Source organism: Lontra canadensis, unplaced genomic scaffold (genome assembly GCF_010015895.1).
Source record: "Lontra canadensis isolate GAN:19392208 unplaced genomic scaffold, GSC_riverotter_1.0 scaffold16, whole genome shotgun sequence".
Lineage (NCBI taxonomy): Eukaryota > Metazoa > Chordata > Mammalia > Carnivora > Mustelidae > Lontra > Lontra canadensis.
This window is the reverse complement of record NW_022631010.1, coordinates 13,054,613-13,076,785: the sequence shown is the minus strand read 5'-3', so window position 1 is coordinate 13,076,785 and position 22,173 is coordinate 13,054,613. Positions and strand designations below refer to the sequence as shown.

At 41.9% G+C, this 22,173-nt stretch overlaps 1 protein-coding gene across 1 annotated transcript in view; it reads right to left on the bottom strand.

Annotated features, from left to right (window-relative positions):
* SLX4IP (SLX4 interacting protein) overlaps window positions 1-22,173 on the bottom strand; it is a 190,535-nt gene that overhangs the window by 56,778 nt on the left and 111,584 nt on the right. Inside the window, 2 exon segments of the mRNA XM_032859187.1 lie at window positions 10,331-10,451; window positions 14,431-14,520. Of these exon segments, the coding sequence (XP_032715078.1) occupies window positions 10,331-10,451; window positions 14,431-14,520 (211 nt within the window).

The following is a 22,173-nucleotide window of genomic DNA, read 5'->3' as shown; positions in this document are numbered from 1 at the left end:
AGCTCCTTAGGAGAAGTGGCACCTGGGCACAGGCTTGCAGGAGGAGGAGGAACTGACATAGCAATAGGAAAGGAGAAGAGAGCTGCAGGGAGAGGAGGGCAATATACGCAAAGGCCCAGAGCCAAGAGTATGATGTTCTGGGTCCTGTCACTCAGGTTACAGTGACAAGTTGATAACTGACCACAGAAGCTCTCCCAGGGTTGCCTAGCCAAAGCCAACTGGGACCAGTGACTCTCCTTCCCCTAGGGGAGAGGAACTCCTCTTGAACGTGGCTTCCCATGGGTCCAGTTGCAGGGCTGGCAAGGTCTATAAGCTCTGGGCAGTCGGCTTGCTTAGCATTCTTCTGAATAATCAGACTGCCTAGTGCATGACACTGATACTAAACTGTGCACCACCACCATGCCCACAAGGTCACTTTCCTACTTGCTCAAAAAAAAGTTGATCAGTGGGAGAACCAGGGTCCCTCTGCTGGAGTATAGATACAAGGTACATTAAGCTGCACCCCAGGTAAACACACCTAGTACAGGATACCAAGAGAGAAGACAGTATGAGTGCTGATCTGCATGAGAATGCCAGCCTGTGCCACATGACTGCTCTGTGTTCCCCAGAACCCTGTGCATAATGGTGGGGGGTCAACATGGAGAGGACACTGTTGCCAGGGCTATTCCTGAGCGGGTAGCCACATTGGGTATAAGGGTCAGGGAGTAAGAGATAGTTGCTGAGAAGGCTAATGACCAGGACAGACATGGTGTCTGTAGACCACAAAAGCCCAAGAGTGGGTGTGTCATCTGGTGACTAGGTGGCCTAAAATTTGCGGTCAACTAAGGCCCATGGCTGGCCAAGTCACTTGGTCCAAGATTACTCAGTGGTAACCTTGGGAGGAAATCTGTCAATAGCTCAATCCACAGACATCTTTGGCTTACTGGTTAACAGTTATGTCCACAACTCCAAATTAAATGGACAGCATACTTGGGCCCTACTTAAACTGTATATGACAAGCTGAACTATGTCTCTTCAAAGCTTATATGTTGAAATCCTAATCCCTAGCACCCCAGAATGTGATTACATTTGGATATAGGATCTTTAAAGAGGCAATTAAGTTAAAATGAGGTCATCAGAGCGGGCCCAAATCCAGTATGACTGGTGTTCCTATTACAAGAGGAAATCAGGATACAGATACAAATAGAAGGAAAACCATGTGAAGCCACAGGGAGAAGACGGCCACATCTACAAGCCAAGAAGAGAGGCCTCAAAAGAAACCAACCCTGATACCTTGAGCTTAGACTTCCAAGCCTCCAGAACTGTGAGAAAACAAATTTGTTTAAGCCACCCAGTCTGTTGTATTTTCTTATGGCAGCCCTAGCAAAATAATACACTATATAATGGGGAAAAAAAATCAAGGTCTGGTGAAAAGGGGCCTGACTTGGGCTACTTTGAAGGAGATGCCACAGATTCTTACCTAGTCCCCAGATTTGACTCAATACTCAGAACCACGTCTCCCGGAAAAGAGAGCGAGGCACCCCTCAAGTCAGGACCATAAATCTCCCACTTGTGATGTGCACCTGTTTTCTAGGGGAGCTGCACAATGAGAAAAGGGGGATACACAGAACCCTGAGATTGGCTCTGAGATAATGCTAATTCTCAGGGTTCCTGACTACCACTGTGACCGACCAGTGTGATAAATAGAAACTTGGTTTCAATTCATCTCAAAGAGAGCCCAGTAGGTCTATGAAAATCTGTATTTGTCTTCTCAGTTGATGAGTACATAATTGGGATAGATTTACCTTGCAACCGACATAACCTAAACTTGGGACTCCATGTCTCATGGAGTACGTGCTATACAGTAAAGAAGGGCCAAAAAAAAGTCTCTGGAGTTCCCTCTTCCCATCAAAACCAAAAGCAGGGGCACCTAGGTGGTTCAGTCAGTTAAGCATCCAACTCTTGATTTTGACTCAGGTCATAATCTCAGGGTCATAATATCAAGTCACACATTGGACTCCCCACTCAGCGGGGAGTCTGCTTGAGATTCTCACCCTCTGCCTCTCCCTGTGCTCACTCTCGCTCTCAAAATAAATAAATACATCTTTTGGAAAACAAACAAACAAAAACAAAAAGAAAAGCAATACTGGTCCCTGGAAATCAAAGAATTCATTCTGGGCACGTCAAAGAGTTCATTCAGGTTTCTGCACCCCGTTGCTCTTAGTACTAAGAAATAAGCACAAACACTTTTCAGGATGTTTGCATGTTTCTTTGATCTATGTAAATGATCTGAAAGGGTGATGGCTTCAGTGACCTGTTTACTAGCAGATAAAAATTTGGACCTGGTTCATCAATGGCTCCACCCAACCAGATAGTACCAATCGGAAGTAAATGCATGAAATGATATAACTTCACTTGGGGTAGAGAAAGAAAATCTGTCCCATGAGCTGAATGTTGAAGAATATACTTTGGGTCCATTTGGCCAGTAAGGAAAGACAGCCTGATACATGTACGTGTGTGTGTGTGTGTGTGTGTGTGTGTGTATTCATTTATTCAGTGGCAAGAACTCAGACTGGTAGACAAGGACACAGGAGGAAAAGTTAAGTAGAGTATGTGTGAAAGTATCTGTATCTTGTGTGAATAGTCTCCAGCAAGGTGCATTAAGCAATTCTTATAATGAGCTGGACAAAATGACCTGCCCTGTGGATGCTGGCTAGCCTCCTACCCCAGATGCCAGATGACCTGCTCATAGGGCTCATGAGACATGTGGCCATGGTGGCAAGGATGAATATGCTAGGGTTCAACACCATGGACTTAACCTCACCAACACTGAGCCCTGCCAAATGCCAAATCTGCCAACAGCAGCAATTAATATGAGTCTCCTTATCAACTCTCACACTGCAAGGAGATGGGCCAGTAGTCATCAGTGGTGGGTAGATTATTATATTAGACCTCATTCATCACAGAAGAGATAGTATCTTCACTAGAATGGACCCTTATTCGGGATTTGAATGTATTTCTATGCCTGCCACGTTTCTGCCAGCCACATCACCCAAGAACTTACTGAAGGCCTCATCCTCCATCACCACCATAGTGCTTCTGACCAAGAAACTCACTTTACAAAGAAGCCAATAGACTCATAAAATGCAATGGTCCTACCAAGCAATCAAGCAAGGATCAAATGCAGCTGGCCTTACAGAGTGGTAGAAGGGTGTACTGGAAATTCTGCTGTGATACAAATGACAAGGCAGGATCCTGTGGGGCTGGGGTAAAGTCTGACAAGACATACTACATGCTGTGACCAGCAGAACAATATGTGTTCCCTTGGCAAGAATTCCTGGAACCAGGGAGTGGAAGTGGGAAGTGACCACCTCAGCAAAAATTTGATTTCCATCCTCATGACTGTGCTTAATGAGTATTCAAAGGAAGACTGGAACGGAGGGGATAACAAGGACCCAGGCTGCAAGTTAAAAGTGCCACATAACTACTTCAGGTTTCTTATGCCATCAGACAAAAAGACCAAAAGGGGAGTGGAAATGCTGGCCCAGAATGACACCACAGAGGCAAGTGGATACAACACTGAGAGGATAACAGGCTTTACTGAGTGGCACATTTCCAGTGCTAAACCTTCATGAGAACTGTGGGTGACCTCAGAAAGGCAGGACCACTGCCAGCTCCAGTACCTCTGGAATGAAGGTTTGGATGGCCTTGCCAGGTAAAGAATCCTGATCAGCTGAGTTACTGGCTAAGGGCCAAGAGAATATGAAATACATGTTAGGTGAGAGAAGAAAGAAATATCAACTATTCATTTCAAAAGCTAGTATGGCAGCATCCTCCTGCACTGTCTTCCTTGCCGCACGATGTATATATCTGTGTATTAACTAAGTTACTGACTTAGTTAATATAACTTACTTAGTTAAAATAACTTACTATTTTATTCAAGCTATGTTGGCAATAGTGAACTTCACAATTTAGTCAATAAGTTAACAAACGTGGGCTATGAATGAATGTCACTCAGAAAGCCTAGGCTGGGAGCTAGAGCATGAGACTTTGGATTCTTGCTCAAAGAAGATGCTGGGCTTATTTCCTCTGTCACTGGGAGAGCTGTGTCACTAGGCAGAAACCTGCTGTTGTCTGGAAGTTTGTAGCAAAAGGCAGCCAAGAGGAAAAGCTGAGAGGCTCATTCAAGAGTTGGTTAAGAAGGCTAGGACCAAGGAAGGGACAATGGGAAAGAGAATAAATTATGAAGAAAATGGCAAACTACCCAATATGAAGATGAACAAAAGCTATAAACACGCAGTTCAAAAAAAGTGAAAGATAAAAATCAAAGAGCAGAGTATCTCCTTTGCTGGTTTTTGGCCTGTCAGACTAGGAAAAATTAAAAACACTGGTAACACCTAGCACTGGCAAGGTTAAAGGGGGAAATATTAAATGAGACAGAATTGACAGAATTTGACAGTTAAGTCCTTTTTTTTTTAAAGATTTATTTATTTATTTGAGAGAGCGAGAGAGAGAGTAAGAGCGCAGAGGCTGGGAGGGGAGGAGCGGAGAGAGGGGGAGAGAGAATCTGAAGCAGATTCCATGCCAAGTGTGTGGAGTTCAATGCAGGGCTCAGTCTCCGGGCCCTGAGATCATCCAAGAGTTGGACCCTTAACCAAACACGCCACAAAGGTGCCCCATGACAGGTAAGTCTTTTAAAAAACTTTCTCACAAAACTAACTTTTATTGAATCTATTGAAACAACACCCCAGGCGATTTAAAAAAAAAAAAAAAAGATAAACTATCAGCAAATGTCTGTGCTTTACTGTTCACGGAGTTTGCGAATACTCTTTGCATTCCTTTACATGATGAGGCACATTATTTGCTACATGGCTCTGGAAATGGAAAAAGGTAAGAAATTCAGGTGAATGAGAGAAGATACCCACCTCACACGAAAGCATAAACCACTCACAATCATCCAAACCACCAACACAGTAAGGATAACTCAATTTTCAGGGAACATGAGACACAGAACTGGATACTGAGGAGGAAATAGGCAGGGCCTTATGGTTAGTGGCTTTCAAATTGCTTTTGAAAAAAGGCATTTAAGTAAGATTATGGGAACAGCTGAGAACAGGCAGTCAGATAAATGTAGAGAGATGTCTCTGGCTCTGAGGCAAGACTTAAGAACATGTATTCAGTTTCCAGTTTTAGTGATGCTGTTAATAAACAATGTAAGGTGACAGTATGTTACTGTGTGTGTCTACTTCATTCCTACGGGTGCACACGGCCTAGAGCAAGATGAACCGCTTTGTGGAAAGCAACCTTGTGGGAGAGATAGATGAATGATGGTCTTCCTGCCTTCTGGAAATTAACAGTTTAACATGAGGTTAAGCGCTTACAACCAGAAGCAGAGTTGTCTATGTTCTAGGGTTAAGCACTAATGTGATCTGGAGAAGGAGAGAGGCTCTGTGAGTGGCAAAGCACCAGTCTTGCCACTGAAGGGGGTAGGATAAAGGTAGGTAAACGGATTATAGCACAATTATAACACAATGTGACAAATGTATTAAAAGTGTTAAGTGCCAAAAGACAAGAAACTGAGGGAGACTTTGGAGAAGTAATATTTGAGGTGGATCTTAAAAGTTAAATATAAGTTTTCCAGACAAAGGCAAAACCTGTAAATGTTAAGGCAGTGGTATCAAGAAAGCAGGCTTGTGGGAGGCAAGAAAGTGAGCGGTGGGAGGAGACAAGGCAGGCTGGGAAAGTTATGGTATGCTCTGACCTTACTAGGAAGAGGAAAGATAGAACCATGCGTGTAATTTATCACCTGTACAAACACTTATTAAATACCTACTGCAAAGCAGGAAATGTCCTCCTAGCTGGAGACACAATGGAAATAAAAGAGGCCAAAGCTGTCTTCAGAAGGCTTACACGGCTTGTGGAGAGACCAACGTTAACTGAATGATGTTCGGGATGCTTGTGGGCCAGTAACAGGGAGACAGGGAGACGGTTCCCCAGGATAAGTTTCCCTGAGGAGTGATTTTGAGCAGAGAGCAGAAAGAGCACAGGGAAAGGATCGAGACCTGGGCTCCAATCTGGGCAGAGACCCCCAAGATGAGCAGAAGAAAGGATCTTTGGAAGAAAGGCATTAAGCTGCCATCACTGAGAGCAAGAAAGAAGGAAAGAGGGGGACAAGATGAGGCTGGAGAGGCAGGATCCTGGCTTGCACCTGGGAGCCCTGGCGAAGAGGTTCACAAGATCAGACTTGTGATATTAAGGGATGACACGAACTGAAGTATAAACAGCAGGAGAGGCATGGGCCAGAGTGGACACAAGGAAGCCAGCCAGGAGGCTGCTGTGGGTGCCCCGCCAGGCAGGGGAGGCAGGAGCAGGCACTGGTTGGCGGCAGCAAAGGAGGGGACTGGCTAAGGTCTGAACATCAAAAGACATGGTCAATTAAAGGTTAACTGTTACCAGAAGTAGGAAGGAAAGGGAAGTGACTGCTTTCATACCAACATGACTTTCAAGGAAGAACACTTAGCACAGCTGAGTGAACACAATGGTGCTTCAGGATCCTCCTGCCTCCCTCTGGCAATCGACTGCACTCTGATCTCATTACAGTGAAGCCTAGCATTCATCCCGAAAGTGGTTGCTCACTGAAAGATCCACCAGGCAAATGCAAGCTTCTCCTAGTTTGTGGTTGTGTAGTTAAACAAACCAAGTCGAAGGCAAATGACAAACTCAGAAAGGTCATGTACAACACATAAAACATACAAGGCATTTTTATCCTTAAGGAGCTCTTACAAACTAATAAAGATATGAACATTAAAACTAAAAATATTATAAAGGAGTTGCTGTGTGCGAACATGTGTATCGTCAGCATACTCACTGTGCCATTGTTTACAAGAGAGAACACATTAAAACGCAACCTAACTGTCCTACCAATAAATCAGAGTAAAGATATTTAATGGAATACTACACAGTCATTAAAAGTGGCGATGGGAACCCTGAAGGGCCAGAAGAATTTTAAAAAACATTAAGGAAGTTGGAAGACTCATATTTCCTAATTTCAAAACTTATTACAAAGCTATGGTAACCCCCAACTGGCAGAAAGACAGACATGTAGAACGATGGAATAGAATAGAGAGCCCAGAAATAAATCCTCACATTTATTATCAAAGACTTTCAGTAAGGGAGCCAAGACTATTTGATGGGGGAAAGGATATGACTTTCCAACAAATGGTGCTGGGACAACTAAATATCTGTATGAAAAAGGATGAAGTTGAGTCCTTCCCTTAAAATTAATTCAAGATATCAAGGACCTAAATAAAAGGAGCTAAATCTAGAAAACTCTAAGAAAACATCGGAAAAGCTTTGTGACATTGGATTCAGTAAAGCTTTCTTGGAAAAAGTGTCAAGCACAGACAGCAAAATAATAGATAAATTGACACATCAAAATCTAAAACATTTCCACATCAAAGGACACTATCAAGAGTGAAAAGGCAACAGATGATGGGAGAAAATATTTGCAGATCATACACCTGAAAGGGAATTAATATCCAGAATATATAAGAGAAATCCTACAACTAAAAAACAAAAGCAAACAACCCAAAAAATGGGCAAGGACATAAACAGACATTTCTCCAAAGAAGATATACAAATGGCCAATGAGCATATTAAAAAGATGGTCAAAATCATTACAAATGAGGGAAAGACAAATTGAGACCACAATAAGATACCACTTTATATATGTTAGGACAGCTATTATCAAAACAACAGAAATAAAGTATTAGCAAGATTGTGAAAACACGGAGATCCATTCTTGGTGAGGACGTAAAATGGTGTAGTCACCAGAAAACAGGATGGCAGTTCCTCAAAAAAAAAAAAAAAAAGACAAACAACAACAATAACAAAACAAAAAAAAAAACCTAAATAAAAAAAAAATAAACTGGTAATTACCATATGATCCAGCAATTCTACTTCTAAGCATACACCCAAAGAAGTGAAAAGCAGAGATTCAAAGAGATATTTGAACACAAATATTTATAGCAACATTATTTACCATAGTCAAATGGTAGAAACAACCCAACTATTCTATGACAGATGAACAAATAAACAAAAATGTGTGTGTGTTTATGTGTGTGTGTGTGAGTATTATGAAAGAAAATTCTGCTAAATGCTATAACAGGGATGATCTTTGAGAACATTAAGCTAAGTGAAATAAGCCAGACACAAAAGGATAAACTGTCTGATTCCATTATATGAGGTACCTCAAGTAGTAAATTAGAAAGCAGAATAGAGGTTACCAGCGGCTAGGGAAGAGAGAAATGGGCAGGTATTGTTCAATGGGTAAAGACTTCCAGTTTGGGACGGCGAAAAGTTCTGGAGATAGAAAGTGACAATGACTGCACAACAATGTGCATGTACTTAATGCCACTAAATTGAACACTTGAAAATGGTTACCCTGGTCAATTTTATGTATAGTTTACCACATTAAAACAACTTTTCAAAAAATGGTGATGCATATGTTTTAAAGGATTTCTATATTATGTTATGTGGGGGAAAAAAACAACAGGGTATAAAATTCTATGTATGGGGCACCAGGGGGGACTCAGTCAGATAAGCATGGAACTCTTGGTTTTGGCTCAGGTCATGATCTCAGAGTTCTGGGATCAAGCCCTACGCTGGGCTTTGAGCTCAGTGAAGAGTCCACTGGGGATTCTCTCTCCTCTCTCTCTACCCCTCCGCTGCTCACACGTGTGCACTCTTGCTCTCAAATAAATAAACCTTTTTTTAAAATTTTGTATATACAGAAAGATCACTTTCCTATTTAAAAACAAAACTGTTGTAAATAAATAAATAAATAAATAAATAAATTCGTCCATGCAAATAAAAACAAACTTCTTGCCCACATGAGCCCAAGAAAGACTTTGATTTTCATCTTGAGGCCAGAACAACACACAACCCATCTTCCCTAGCTGTGAGAGAGGCTGGGAAATTGAGTATTTAGCATTTTTTACTCAGTAGCAGAGGAAGCCAGGGAAGGGCTACTTGACAATCAGTATTGACCATGCTACCTCCACACCAGAAATGAAGGTCTGGGAACCTTCTCTGTTTCTTCTCTTTTTGTAGCAGTTAGAAAATGAGACTAGCCCGGTCTGCTGGGGTATAAGCCCCTCTGGCTTTTCTCCAGCTTTATCCTACTACTAAACGAAATACCAGAAAGTGTCATCTAATACAATATTGTTTGAACTGAAAATTCCGTTCGAGGCTTCAGTTCGGGTTAAATTAATCTGTCTGCCTACTTATCAGCTGTGCCCAGGTGAACAGTGTAGATTAAGTGTGCCTTCAAAGGGGTTACTTAACACAATTCTTCTCCTAAGGGGATGCTGCATTAGCATAACCTAGTTCATGGCTGTCCAGTGCTGCTCTCTGAGGATTAACACAAGGTTGACCTTATTTGTACCACAAAGAGTATTATGAAATGCTGATTTAAAGTTAAAAAAAAAATAAATAAAAGCACGACAATGACAGAGAGGAAAGAACAGTGGGCTAGGAGTCAGAAGAGCTGGGTCTTGGGTCAGGTTCTGCCACCTGTCACTCAAGTATGCTTTCCTTCAACAAGTCACTGAATCTGTGTATCTGGCACTGGGCTAAGTATGGAGGAGGGGGGCGTGCGGGGTAAGATGCCAAATAAACAAGATCATCTCTGTCCTCAAAAAGATGACCTTCTATTTAGGTGAGCCCCTAATCTTCTAGATCCTCAGCTTCATCACCTACAACTCAGACATCACCATTCTCAAAGTGTTGTTGGGAAATAAGGCAAGACAGTTCAACCTCCGTGCCCTTGACATTTTGGCCAGATAATGCCTTGTTGTGGGGGGCTTTTCTGTGCGTTGTATGATATTCAGTGACATCCTTGGCTTCCAATCCCTAAATGTCAGTAGTTTCCTGCCAGCCCCCTCCCCGCTCACCCGATGACAACCCAGTGTCCCCTGGGACCCATCACCCCCAGCTGAGAATGTCTGAAATAGAGTCACATATATGAAAGCATTTAAAAAAGCATAAAGCCCCAAATCAAGTCAGCATTAATGTAAATCTATCTGTAAGACTACTTGTCAAAAAAAAAAAAAATCCTTTAAAGTATTTACATTTTCCTTAGGAATGTTTTATTCTCTATTTTTATATATTTTGCCTACTATTAAAAGCCCTCCAGGGCTTTTTGGTTAATTTTCTTTACCCAAACAAAGCATCTTCATTAGAACATATTTTTTAAATGTATCACTGTACTAACATGACAGTCAGAGTCAAACATAATTGCCATCTCTACAAAGCAGAAATTTTATCCAAAATCAAAGTACTCGGTGCCTACCTTTTAAGGTCAAGGGACTGGATCTCGTGAATTCTGTATTTGATGGCCTGTGCTGTTTACGAACTTCCAAGTACTCCTTAACTCTTGAATCAATGGTTTCTTTTAACAGTAAACAGACTTCCTAAGTAAGGTGAAAAATGAGACATAGTTTTTTCATGTAATGCAATGCAAAAAGAGTCAATATCGTGCATATTAAAAAGTCAACACTGAACATTTCATTTTGTTTGTTTTACTTAGCTGTGAAGGCTGAAAAGAATGCTGTCTGTGCTTGAGGGTAACATCCCAGGTTTAAGGTTGCTACTGAGGTTTGTTCAAAACCATGATGCTGGCTTACTCTGTGACCTGAGAAATTCATTTCATTTCCCTCTGCCTCAGTTTCACATTTCTAAAAGGAAGATAAAAGCAGTGAAGTGCCCCGCGTGGCTGGGCAAGATGGGATGGCAGCCACCCCCCACCACTCCATGGTTTCAGGGGACCGTTGTCATGTGAGGATTCCAGGGACAGGGTTATTAGCTCTTCCTATCTGTTCAGGAGGAGCTGGCCACAGTGATTTTTATGGGAATATTTTCCCATTTTTCAAACTTGGTTCAAAACTTTTTTTTTAAGATTTTATTTATTTGAGAGAGAGAGCGAGAGAGAGCATGAGTTGGGGTGAGGGGTAGGGAGAGGAGCAGACACAACCCCCCCCAAAAAAACCAACCTAACAGACAAAACAACAACATTTTTTTAACCTAAACACCACCACTCACTAGTTTCTGGCCTCAGGTTTAAAAATCTACTGAAGAAGGAACAGTATCGAGGGATGGGCTGAAGAGAGAACTGGAAACCAGTTTTGTGATTTTCTTCCCTGCACTTGTTGATGATCCCGTACATGACCATTTGCTTTTGTGAAAACTGTACTGTATCTGCTGATTAATGCTGAAAATAATTTAACTTCTCATATTTCTCTAAAGTAGATTAATATTTATTAGGCAACAGAAACACATGATTTTAACTCAATGTCAACATACCACACCGCCAGCAAATTTCTGCGGCTGTCGATTGTTTTATGTATCAGTGTTACTTATGAAAAGAAAAACACAGCTCTCAAAGTCCACCACACAACAGGAAGACACTGTCCACCAGAGACATGTAGCCAAGGCAGGGAAAGGGGAAAATGGCACACAAATCTAAATTTCTTAATTTAGATTAAGAAACTGGTGTGTAAGGACTGATAATTCTGATCCAAATCCCAGCCTCCACAGAAGGCTCGGAGTTGCCGAGGTCAGCTCAAACCTGTTTCACTGGTTTCTTCAATGCCATCTCAGGTTGATCTCTTAGAAGCTTCGTAAATTAAAACAAGAACAAAATTCTAAGTAGCTCTGAAGGGCAATGATCGCCAAACTTGTTTTTTATTGCTAATATGTACACTCCTCAAGAGTACTGAAAATCCTTGATTTAATTCACAAACGTGATCTACGTGAAATGTAAACACTGGTCTCCTCTCTCCTGCTCTCATTTTGCAGCCCAAAGACGCAGTGCCTTGTGGAATACAGAGATATCCGTTTACAGCTGAGTGTTCTGGCATTGTTCACACAACAGAAAGGCAGCCTTGCCTCATACTGTTGTTTTAACAATTAAAGAATTTTGCTTCACATGCAGGGTTCAACGATGACTGAGCTAGAAAATATGTGAAAGACATACATGGAAACAGAGATTGTTAAAATTTGGCCATAAATGCCCTATAAGGCTAGAACTAAAAATAGTACGACAAAAATAAAACAAAGGCCCATACAACACAAACTTTCTCCCTATAGTTACGGGGCTTTCCTTCCATGAGTCAGGTTTGACGAATGGAAGGTAGACCATTAGCAGTGTGGTCAAGATACCCTAGGAACTGACCACACCACACTTAGTGAAGCATTCTCCTCAGAACCAGAGCAATGCTAGAAAAGACAAATTCCCAGCTACACAGGAGGGGCACCTAAGAAGACCGAGCCAAAATCAATGAGCAAGAGGACAGAGATATATACAGAATTTCCAGGCTAACGGGCTCACACTTGCTTCCTCAAGTTTACAAATGAAAGAGTACAAGTTTGCATATTTGGGTACAAAGACTACTCGTGCTGGACTCAAAATAAACTTGGGTTTAATACATGCGATTAGTTCCTTTTCCTGAAAAGGAACTGGACATTCTTAAGACTTTCACTATATAAAGTGACTGCTAAGATGCAATCAAACTGATTGCTCATGAAATTCCAATCATGAAATGATCTAATAATAAAAAAAGATGAAAACATTGGGACACTGAATACAGGCTAGAGTCCTATCCTTTCCTTGACTAGCTTTCTCCTTTCTCTGGCTCTCCCTCTCTCAGAGCCATTTTAATGTCAGTGAACAAACTTTAAAGGAACGGCTTCAAGTATAAGCAGCAAACCATCTGCTCTGCTTTGAGAGGGAAGCTCGGCTTGCCGGCGTAACAGGCCCTCCTGCAGCCAGCACTGCAGCCAAGCTCTGCAAGTCCCATCCTGCACTGAGCACCTTTGCTAAGTCATGCCTTGCTGCCTGGACATAGTACTAGGTGGAGCAGCAACAGCTGTGTGTGGCACCCTGGAAAAATCTAGCCTCATGCTTTGGCTACAAGGTGATTCACATATTCATGGTTTTATTTTAAAGCCTTTCAAATCAACTGACTCTTGGCAGAACTGACTACCTATCAACAAGAAAGGGCTAAGGCTGAGGTGGTAAAGCTCGGAGAGAATGGAGGAAAAGGTGGGCCCGAAAACAGTGGATTCTAGAATGCTGTTCATGTCAGTCAAGTCAGAAGACTTTTGGGTTGAGGTCCCCTCAGGTAAGCATTAGTCACTTTGGAGAAATTGAGTGTTGGCAAGCCAACATTGGTTAAGCCAAATTTGGAATTCCATGGAGCTGAGTTGTAGCAGGAGATGCTGGCTTCCTAAATATTGAGTCCTGAAGAGGATAACCCATTTATTTAACCTGAACGGTAAATCCCATGACACCGAATCTCGTGCCTGCCTTCTTTCAGCCGTGGCCCACTAGATACCCAGGGCAATATCGCCCAGCCAAGTCTTAATTATATTAGTACCTCGTGACTGAAAATATATTACTTATAAATTTTCTTTGAGGGAGTTTTTGTCTTCTAGTAGTCTTCAAAAGTTGACTAAAAACAATTACCACAATAAAGGTGTTTTTTTGTTTGCTTTGTTTGATTGCCACTATAACTAGATTCTTCTCCACATACTATCTTTCAATAAATCTTATTTTTACTTCTAGCTCTAAAAAGCTATTGTGGTGAGGATCACGGAGGACACAAAGTGCTATAATATTCTGAGAGTTATGTGAAAGCTGCTGCCTCATGATTGCGCTCTCTAGTACAAGGACATGGAGAAGGAAGCAGAGGCACGTGAGGAGAGCCAGATGCCCTCTCCAACCTTCCGCCACAGCAGCACTGGGGTGGGATCCTGGAAACTGAGAGCTAGGAGTGACTCAGAGGCCTCTGGTCCAACTCTTTCAGTTGCAAATAAGGAAATTGAGGCCCAGGGCGATCAAACCCATGAGCACCCCCAGCCATCCACCTCCCTGACTGATCACAGTGAGAAGGACTACAGTCAAACACCTCCACGCTTGCCATCAAAGATGCCTGTTAAAAAAAGTACAGTGGAAGACAAAAGTGTGGACGATGAGAACTTAAGAATTAAATAATATTTGATTTCGAGCTGTAAAAGATCAGTCTTGTGTCACCCCACGCCTACTTCAGGGGCTCAGCCTGTCCTTTACAAGCAGTTAGATTAAAATCCCTGCTTGCCTAGAACCCTCACTTTACAGCCGTCTTCTAACTATAATGAGCCCTTTCCCCAAAAACAAAGAGGTAGAAAAGTCCTAGTTTAAATAATATAGCTTATGAATTACATAGATGTATTACCTTCTCAGGGGAAAAAGAAGCAAGTGTACGTCTGTCATTGGGAATATAACAACCATTTCTCAAGGGTTAAGTATCATTCCTTATTTTTTGCTCACTAATGAAAATGAAAGCTGGAAAGAGTTAATATTTCTTCTAGCAGCAGACATTTGCATTTAAACAGTGAAAAGTTTTGTGGTACCTCTTTCTTCTGTTCAGAAAACCAGCTGGTATCTTTGTTTGAACCCTGTGGCTGTATGTGAAGATCGACCAGGACAGCAAAATTCCCACACTAGAAAGACATTAATGGCAGAGTTAGCTCACACCCAGCAAACAATGAGAGAAAATCTCACAAATTCCTATGTGGTTGCTCATGATGAAATGGCAACAAAGTTCCCTAGTGGACAGAAACCTTCCTACGGGGCAGGGCTACGCATCATAAACCTACCAGTTTTTTGCAAGTTTAATATTTAGGGTAGAAATGCTAAGGAGAAATATAATTTTAGTCATGATAGGAAAGACAAAATACCTATCTCTGGGCCATGCCTTGAAAGGGGATTGTTCAAGACATCCATAGCAGCTGGAAGACTATCAGACACTGAAAGAAGTCAAATGGGTCAGTCCTGGGTAGGCTCCAGAAAAGAAGGGTTCTGTGGATAGTCAGGGAAAGTTTTTCTTCTACGTAGGAAGGAACAGCTATAAGCGACTGCATTTTTAGACAGACAAAAGAAATAGCTGAGACAGCACATCTTAGAATAGACATGAAAGTGAGGACAAATGAAAAAGAACCAATGAGAGGAAGGTAGATGCTGATTGACAGTTATCAAAACTAAATTAGTCTCATTAAAATATGCTATAAAACTGTCCAAATATCCTGCTTCCTGTCGCTGTACAATAGGGTAGTCAATAACCATGTGTGGCTACTGAGCACGTGAAATGTGGCTACTATGATTGAGAAGTTGAATTTTAAACTGTATTGAACTTTAAACAGCCGTATGTGGCTAGCCGTTCTGTGGCACAGCTTTAGACCCTGTAAAATATAACCTTATAAATCCTCACACCTTATGAGTGATTTCTAAAAATCTCTTGATAACTGTGGATGAGCTGACTCAGAAAGGAATAGGAGACTAAGACTGCAGGCTGGGGACAGTCTCCAAGGTCCAAAGGGTCAGTGATGGCCCATAGGAAAATGGCATTTCTGCACCTCTTTGGCTAAGTAGTTTTTTTTTTTTCCTTTTTAAATTCTGTGCTATAATTCAATGGTGAAAGGAAATTATTTTCGACTAATGACCCGAGAATACCAAACATAAATATGTTAAGAAAATAAAACTCAGGGGCGCCTGGGTGGCTCAGTGGGTTAAGCCTCTGCCTTTGGCTCAGGTCATGATCTCAGGGCCCTGGGATTGAGCCCAGCATCGGGCTCTCTGCTCAGCAGGGAGCCTGCTTCCCCCCTCTCTCTGCCTCTCTGCCTACTTGTGGTCTCTGTCAAATAGATGAATAAAATCTTTAAAAAAAGAAAAGAAAAGAAAACTCGACATTTACATCATACCATACACAAAAATGAATTTGAGATGGATGAAAGACCTTCATATAAAAAGAAAAATTGTCTTGCCAAACTTAGAATACAAAAAAAATTCATAGGATGCAGAAAGTACAAAATACAGAAAAAAAAATTAAATTGAACTCTGTCAAAATTAAAAACCTTTGTTCATTAATAAAATGAATATGTAGGTCACAGGTTGAGAGAAAATATTCATAAATGCATATATCTGACATAAGGTCTGGCATCCAAAATAAAGAACTCCTACAAGTCGATATTAAAAAAACAAACAACCCAAGCTTGAATAGATACTTCACAAAATAAACAAACAGCTAGTAACACATGAAAAAGTGTTCAACATCAGTCATCAGACAAATGCAAATTAAAACTACCAAGACATACAACTCCATACCTACTAAAGTGACTAAAATTAAAAAGACTGACATACCAAATGTTGGTAGGATATGGAGCAACCCAAACTTTCATGCATTGCTAGTGGAAATATAAAATGGTTCGACCACATTGGCAAACAGTTGGTCAGTTTCCTACAGTTAAACATACATTTAATTTACTGACTAAGCCAACAATTCCACCTTAGGTATTTATCAAGAGAGAGAAAAACATGTGAACAGAAAGACTTGTATGCAAATGCTTGTCGAAGTTTTATTCATAATAGCTAAGACAGAAAGTCCAAGTCCATCAACAGGAGAATAAACAAGGTGTGGTACATTCATTCGATGGACTGCTCCTCACAAAACTACTGATAAACTCAATATGGAGTGATCTCCACCTTATGTTGAGCAAAAGAAGCCAGGCAAAAAGAATACATATTGTATGATTCTAGAATGGCAAAATTAAATCTGTGGTCAAAGCAATCCGACAGTGGGCACCTGGGTGGCTCAACTGGTTAAGTGGCTACTTTCCGCTCAGGTCAGGTTCCCGTCCTGCCACTGAGTGAGCCCCACATGGGAGTCCCTGCTTAATGCGGAGCCTGCTTCTCCCTCTCTGCTTGCCAATCCCCCTGCCTGCGTGCCTGCGCACGCTTTCTCTCTCTCTCTCTCTTTCTCTCTCTCTCGGTCAAATTAATTAACTAATTATTTATTTTTTTAAATCAATCAGATAGTGATTATTTAGGATGGAACTGAGTGAGAACAGGCACAGAAGAACGTTGCATGGTGATGGGATGTTCTATATCTTGCTGGGTTATACGCTGAAGATTAGTTCATTTCAGCGTATATAAATTAGACATCACTAATAAATAATTTTTTAAAAGCTGTGTAAAAGCAGGTTTATATTTACTGACAGTTATATAAAATGTATTATGTCCCTGAAAATGTATGGGTATTTCAGAGAACACCAAAGTGAAGTTCCCCATGTAAAAAACTCATGCAATATGGTGAAAGAGGGTCTCCTATGATGTCAAACAGTGTAACCCACTGAACTGCAGTATACTGTGTTACGACCAGTATTTTATTTTAAAGAAGAGAATCAAAGGGAATATTTGAATAGATTAAAAAATATCAATATGTTACATGGTAAGGTCAAGTCTTGTTTTGTGAAACTTATGTATGAGTATAATGAGTTATGACGTAAAGCCCATTTCTTACTGTGGATTTGTAGTCAAAACTGTTTGAGAACCATACTTAAGTATACTGTTATTTTAAAAGTTTCTTCACAATGCGGATCATAGATTTAACCTTTAAGGAGTATGCTGCCACCAGGTGGAGGTCATATGCCACAACTACATGCTCTTAGCCAGAGGTTATTAACCTTTTGTGTGCCACGGACCTCTTTGGGCAGCTGTGAAGCTGATGACATCTGCTCAGAATAATGTTTTTAAATGCATGAAATACAATGCATAGGAGTAAAAAAAAAAAGACACCAATTTGACTGAAGTATGTTTATCCAAATTAAAAGAAAATTTTGCGTGTGATTTAGTAATGTATGTACTTATTTATTAAGGCACTGGCTCTTCTCACATAGTGGCAGATCTAATAACTGCCATAAATACAAAGTAGTGGTAAGCATAAACAATATATGTGCCACAATTTTAATATAATACGAAAATAACTTTGATTCTAATGATGACATATACTGCGAATACTACATGTTTTAAATATTTAACTTACGGGGCACCTACGTGGCTCAGTCAATTAGTGCCCAAATCTTGGTTATGATCTCAGGGTTGTGAGATCAAGCCCCGTGTCAGACTCCACACTCAGCACAGAGTCTGCTTGAGATTCTCTCTCTCCCTCTCCTCTGCCTCTCCTCCAGTATGCACATGCACTTGCTCTCTTTAAAATAAATATTTAACTTATAATAAAAATAATAAATTGATTGGAATTTGGTTAAAATAAAGATGTAATTTTGTTCCCATCTAAGTTCATTGACCCTGTGAATTCTATCACAGACCTGTTGAGGCTCCCAGACAGAACAAGAGCCTCTCCAAAGCAACAGGATATGCCTTACGCACATCTTCCTGGGTTTCCTGCAAGTGTCTAATCCTGACTCCTCAAACCAAGTTCTCTACATCCTCTTCTCCATTCGCAAAAATATCTTTTAAAAGAGATTTTTAAAAAAAGTGATGCTCAAACAATCTGAATAAATAGTACTTAACAGTAGCTTTCTACAAAATTAAGTAGCAAGGTCCAACTCAGGTATTTTCTCATCATTTCATAACTTTGATGACAAAAACACCTAGTGCAAGTTTGATTATAAACAGACTGATTAGAATGTCTCTTTCTTTCAACCAAATCATGGACTCTTACTCTGGTGTTCAAACTTTCCTGGATTTCAGCCAGACTCCACCACCGGGCACGTGTGCAGTCTCCCGACAGCCCCCCGCCCCCCAACAGCAGGAGTCTCCCTCTGCTTCCAGCAGTTCTGAGTTCTCTAGCAAGTGCTCTCTCAAACTCCCATGCTAAGCAGCAGGACTGTGCCTTTCTAAAGTCCCCTGCTCTCAAAGCTTTTCTGCTTTGCTCCCATGAGTGAACAGACATTACTGCTACCAGAAGCGCAGCCTTCACTTCTCCTTAATTAGGACGTCATTTTCAGCTCTCAGCAGATAAACTGTCCAGCTCTCTCTTTAGAAAGGAGGAACACACAAACCATCACTTCTTTCTTAGGCCAGAGCTGCTCATTTTACACAGGCCAAGTTATCTCTTTAACAGACCAAAGGCTACTAGAAAAAGCTTCGCATCCCATAACCAGGGTTGTCAGTCAACAGGCCAGGGTCTGAGCCAGCTTCTAGGCCCCTCCGCCCAGAGGTTTCTGCCAAAAGCCTGGGAGTCAACTCTAACTCCTCCCTTCCCCTAGCCCTCCACAATCAGTTACCAAGCCCTGTCGATTTTACTTCTTAAAGAGCAAAACAAACCCCTGTCTCTTGTTCTGCAACTCTTATCATCTCCCAATTGGAATATCAGTGCTGCTTCTCTTGGTGTCTCATGAACTCCCAACGCGCCCATCAGAGCAATCTCTAACAAATGTGCTGTTTCTGCCCTCTGCTTCTAACCTACCTCAATGCTGCTGTGTTTAGTGAACTCTTATGCCTCCTTGAACCCTAGCAAGGGCATGGACATCTCTGTGGAGCTTTTCTTAACAGTCTGTCACCTCCCACTCTGGATCAGGCATATGCGTCCCATGCTTATTTACTCCTGCACAGAACGGCTGTTCTATGAAGGAGCTGCCCCTGCTAGGCTGTTAGTCCCTTGGTGTAGACAGACAGGGTCCCAATCTCGTTCCACTCTACACTGTGGATCAGCTTATAACAAGTGCTAATATTGTGTGTGTGCGTGCGTGTGTGTGTGTGTGTGTGTGTGTGTACACACACAGCTTTAATCTTCAGTGAGACCAGCATCCAGCATCCAGGACACCACTCCTCTGCCTGAAGAGTCTTTCTCAAGGAGAAGGAAACAGGGCACGTGCTTACTTAGTATTTGATAGAAGGAAGAAAGCAATGAGTGAACAAAGATGAGATAAACGGGCTCTGAATTTTGGGCAAACCACAGCCTTATCTGCTAAGTGAGGGTGCTAAACCCGTGCTGGGGACATGGCTGTTCCAATTCAGCCCAGGACACTGATGCATTATAGAACAACTTCCTCTCTCCTTATTCTAGAGTGGTAATGACTACACCATCACCAGTGGTAGTCATTTTTCATAGTTTGAAAAAGGAATAATACGAGGATCCTACAATTACTTTGCCCTAAACTCATTGCCAGGAGTGGATGATCTTATTTCTAATTTTACCCTAAGTGTAAAATAAAGGTGGAAATGCTAACATTTTTCATACATGCAGTATCTCAGAAGCAGGCTCAGAATGGCAAGATCCATGTATATTCTCTCTCTCTCTCATTCACTCATTCCTTCAGCACCCACCGAGTTTCATAGGGACGCTGGCCAGAACTTGAGGCAACAACAGAGCACTACAGTTAAGTGTAACCACAGCGTACGCCCAAGGACCAAAGGTGGCCACAGTGTAACTCTGTCCGAGGGAGGCCAGGGCTGAGGGATATGACCTCTCAGCTAAGTCCTGAGGTAGATGGCAAGAGGTGGAGAAAGAAAAATAAACAGCACCCACCCAGGGAAAGAGGCCTGGATAGCCTGGCGTGCTCTGGGGACAAAAGAGTCCGGTAAGCAGACACATGGCAACGTCAGCAGAAGAGGCCAACAGGGCAAGAAGGTTCCACTGGGCAGGCCAAGGGGAAACAAGAAGACCTGTGGGCTGGACAGTTCTCTCAGGTAGGAGTGTGGTGCATGCACTGGCGGGGAGAAACCATAGAACCATGCAGACAGGGTATAAAGCCACCCCAAAACCCAAGTCAGAGACAATGGAGGGCGATGGGTGAAGACAAAGGGGTAGATTTGAGAGAAACTCAAAAGAAAAAGAAGAGGATGTTGGTTGGGTGTAGGAGAAGGAAGGGCAAAAATGATGCTCCAGGCACATGAGTAGTGTCACACGCTCATGGGGTTGTCCCCAGGCGGCTCATCCAGATGGGTCCGCTCTGTCAGTGGCTTTGTATCCTCACCTGTCACCAAGGATTTAAGGCAGGTTGGATTAACAAGGCAAAGACTAATAATAGAGGAAGCAAGAAAAACAAGGGTAGAAACATAAAATAAAACCAACGGTAAATCTGTCCAACATTCCCACCGTGGTTGTAGGTTTCTGCAACATTTGGCTCTCAGTTTGCTAGTTTCCAATGGAAAAAACGGAAAGCCAAACAGAATCCATAAGATTAGAATGAATCATCTGAGGATAACTCGATAGTTCCTAAATATTACATCTAGAAAGACATTTCTCCCGAAGGTTTTCATAAAAAAAACAAAACCAAAAAGAAACCAACACGGCAATTCTCTTCTTGGAGTATCAACTTCACTAAAAGGCTTTAAGGAACATATTAAATATTTTCATATCAAAATAAACTGCACATCTGGTATAACATGGAATTAAAAAGCCACATGGTTTTTAAAGGAAAAGTACAGTTTCCAGAGCACCTATGTTCTAGGCATTGTGTTAAGCTTTACCTATAGTATTCAATTTAATCCTCACCACTAACCTATGAAAGAACACAACTGTTATTCACATTTTATAGATAAGGAAGTGGAATCCAAGAAGGTAAGGACTGGTCCAATATGACATAGTAAGTAACAGACCCAGGAATCAAACCCAAATCTCTCAGACTCCAAAGCCCACTGCCATGCATTACTTCGAAGGACTCGCCTCCAGAAGCCACATGGAGTCACATGTAAGGCTGTAAGGCTGCCTAGACTGGACCCACCCCACTGTACCTGCTCCCTCTAGGGTGAGCGCTGGCAGCCGTGTCTATCCATTAGGGCCAGGGGACTGAACCAAGGATTCTGCACAGAGTCACTGAGCTCCCTTTCCTGAGCAGAGCAACTCACTCCATCCTGGAAGCAAGAAATTCAGATGCTGAAGCTGCTGGTGTGGGATGCCCTTTTGGGTAAGAGGGCTGGGTAGTGGCAAAGCCCCTCTACAGAAGGACTGCGGCAAGAGGCTAGTTTGGTAGAAAGCAGAAGTAAAAGGGGAAGGCAAAGAATGCAGCAGAGCACGAGGGCAGCAAATCACAGTGAAGGTGGGGCAGGGTGCGGGGGGGGGGGGGCGCGGGAACAGTGGTCCCCGGACACTAACAGTCCTTACCCGGAGAGTTAAAGCGGAGGAAAAGTCAACACAAAGCTTTTGTCGATTTAAGCCCCTTGGCCTGCTCCTTATTACAATATTCACCCAAGGAATCCAAGCTTAAGTTGACATTCAAGAAAAGCCAGCAGTGTACTTTAGAATGGCATATACGATAAACCAGCAGACAGGTCAGGGAAGGAGAGAATAAAGAGTCATTCCATTGGAATACACCGCTTCCTTAATCTAACTGCAAAAACTCGAGGGTGAACAA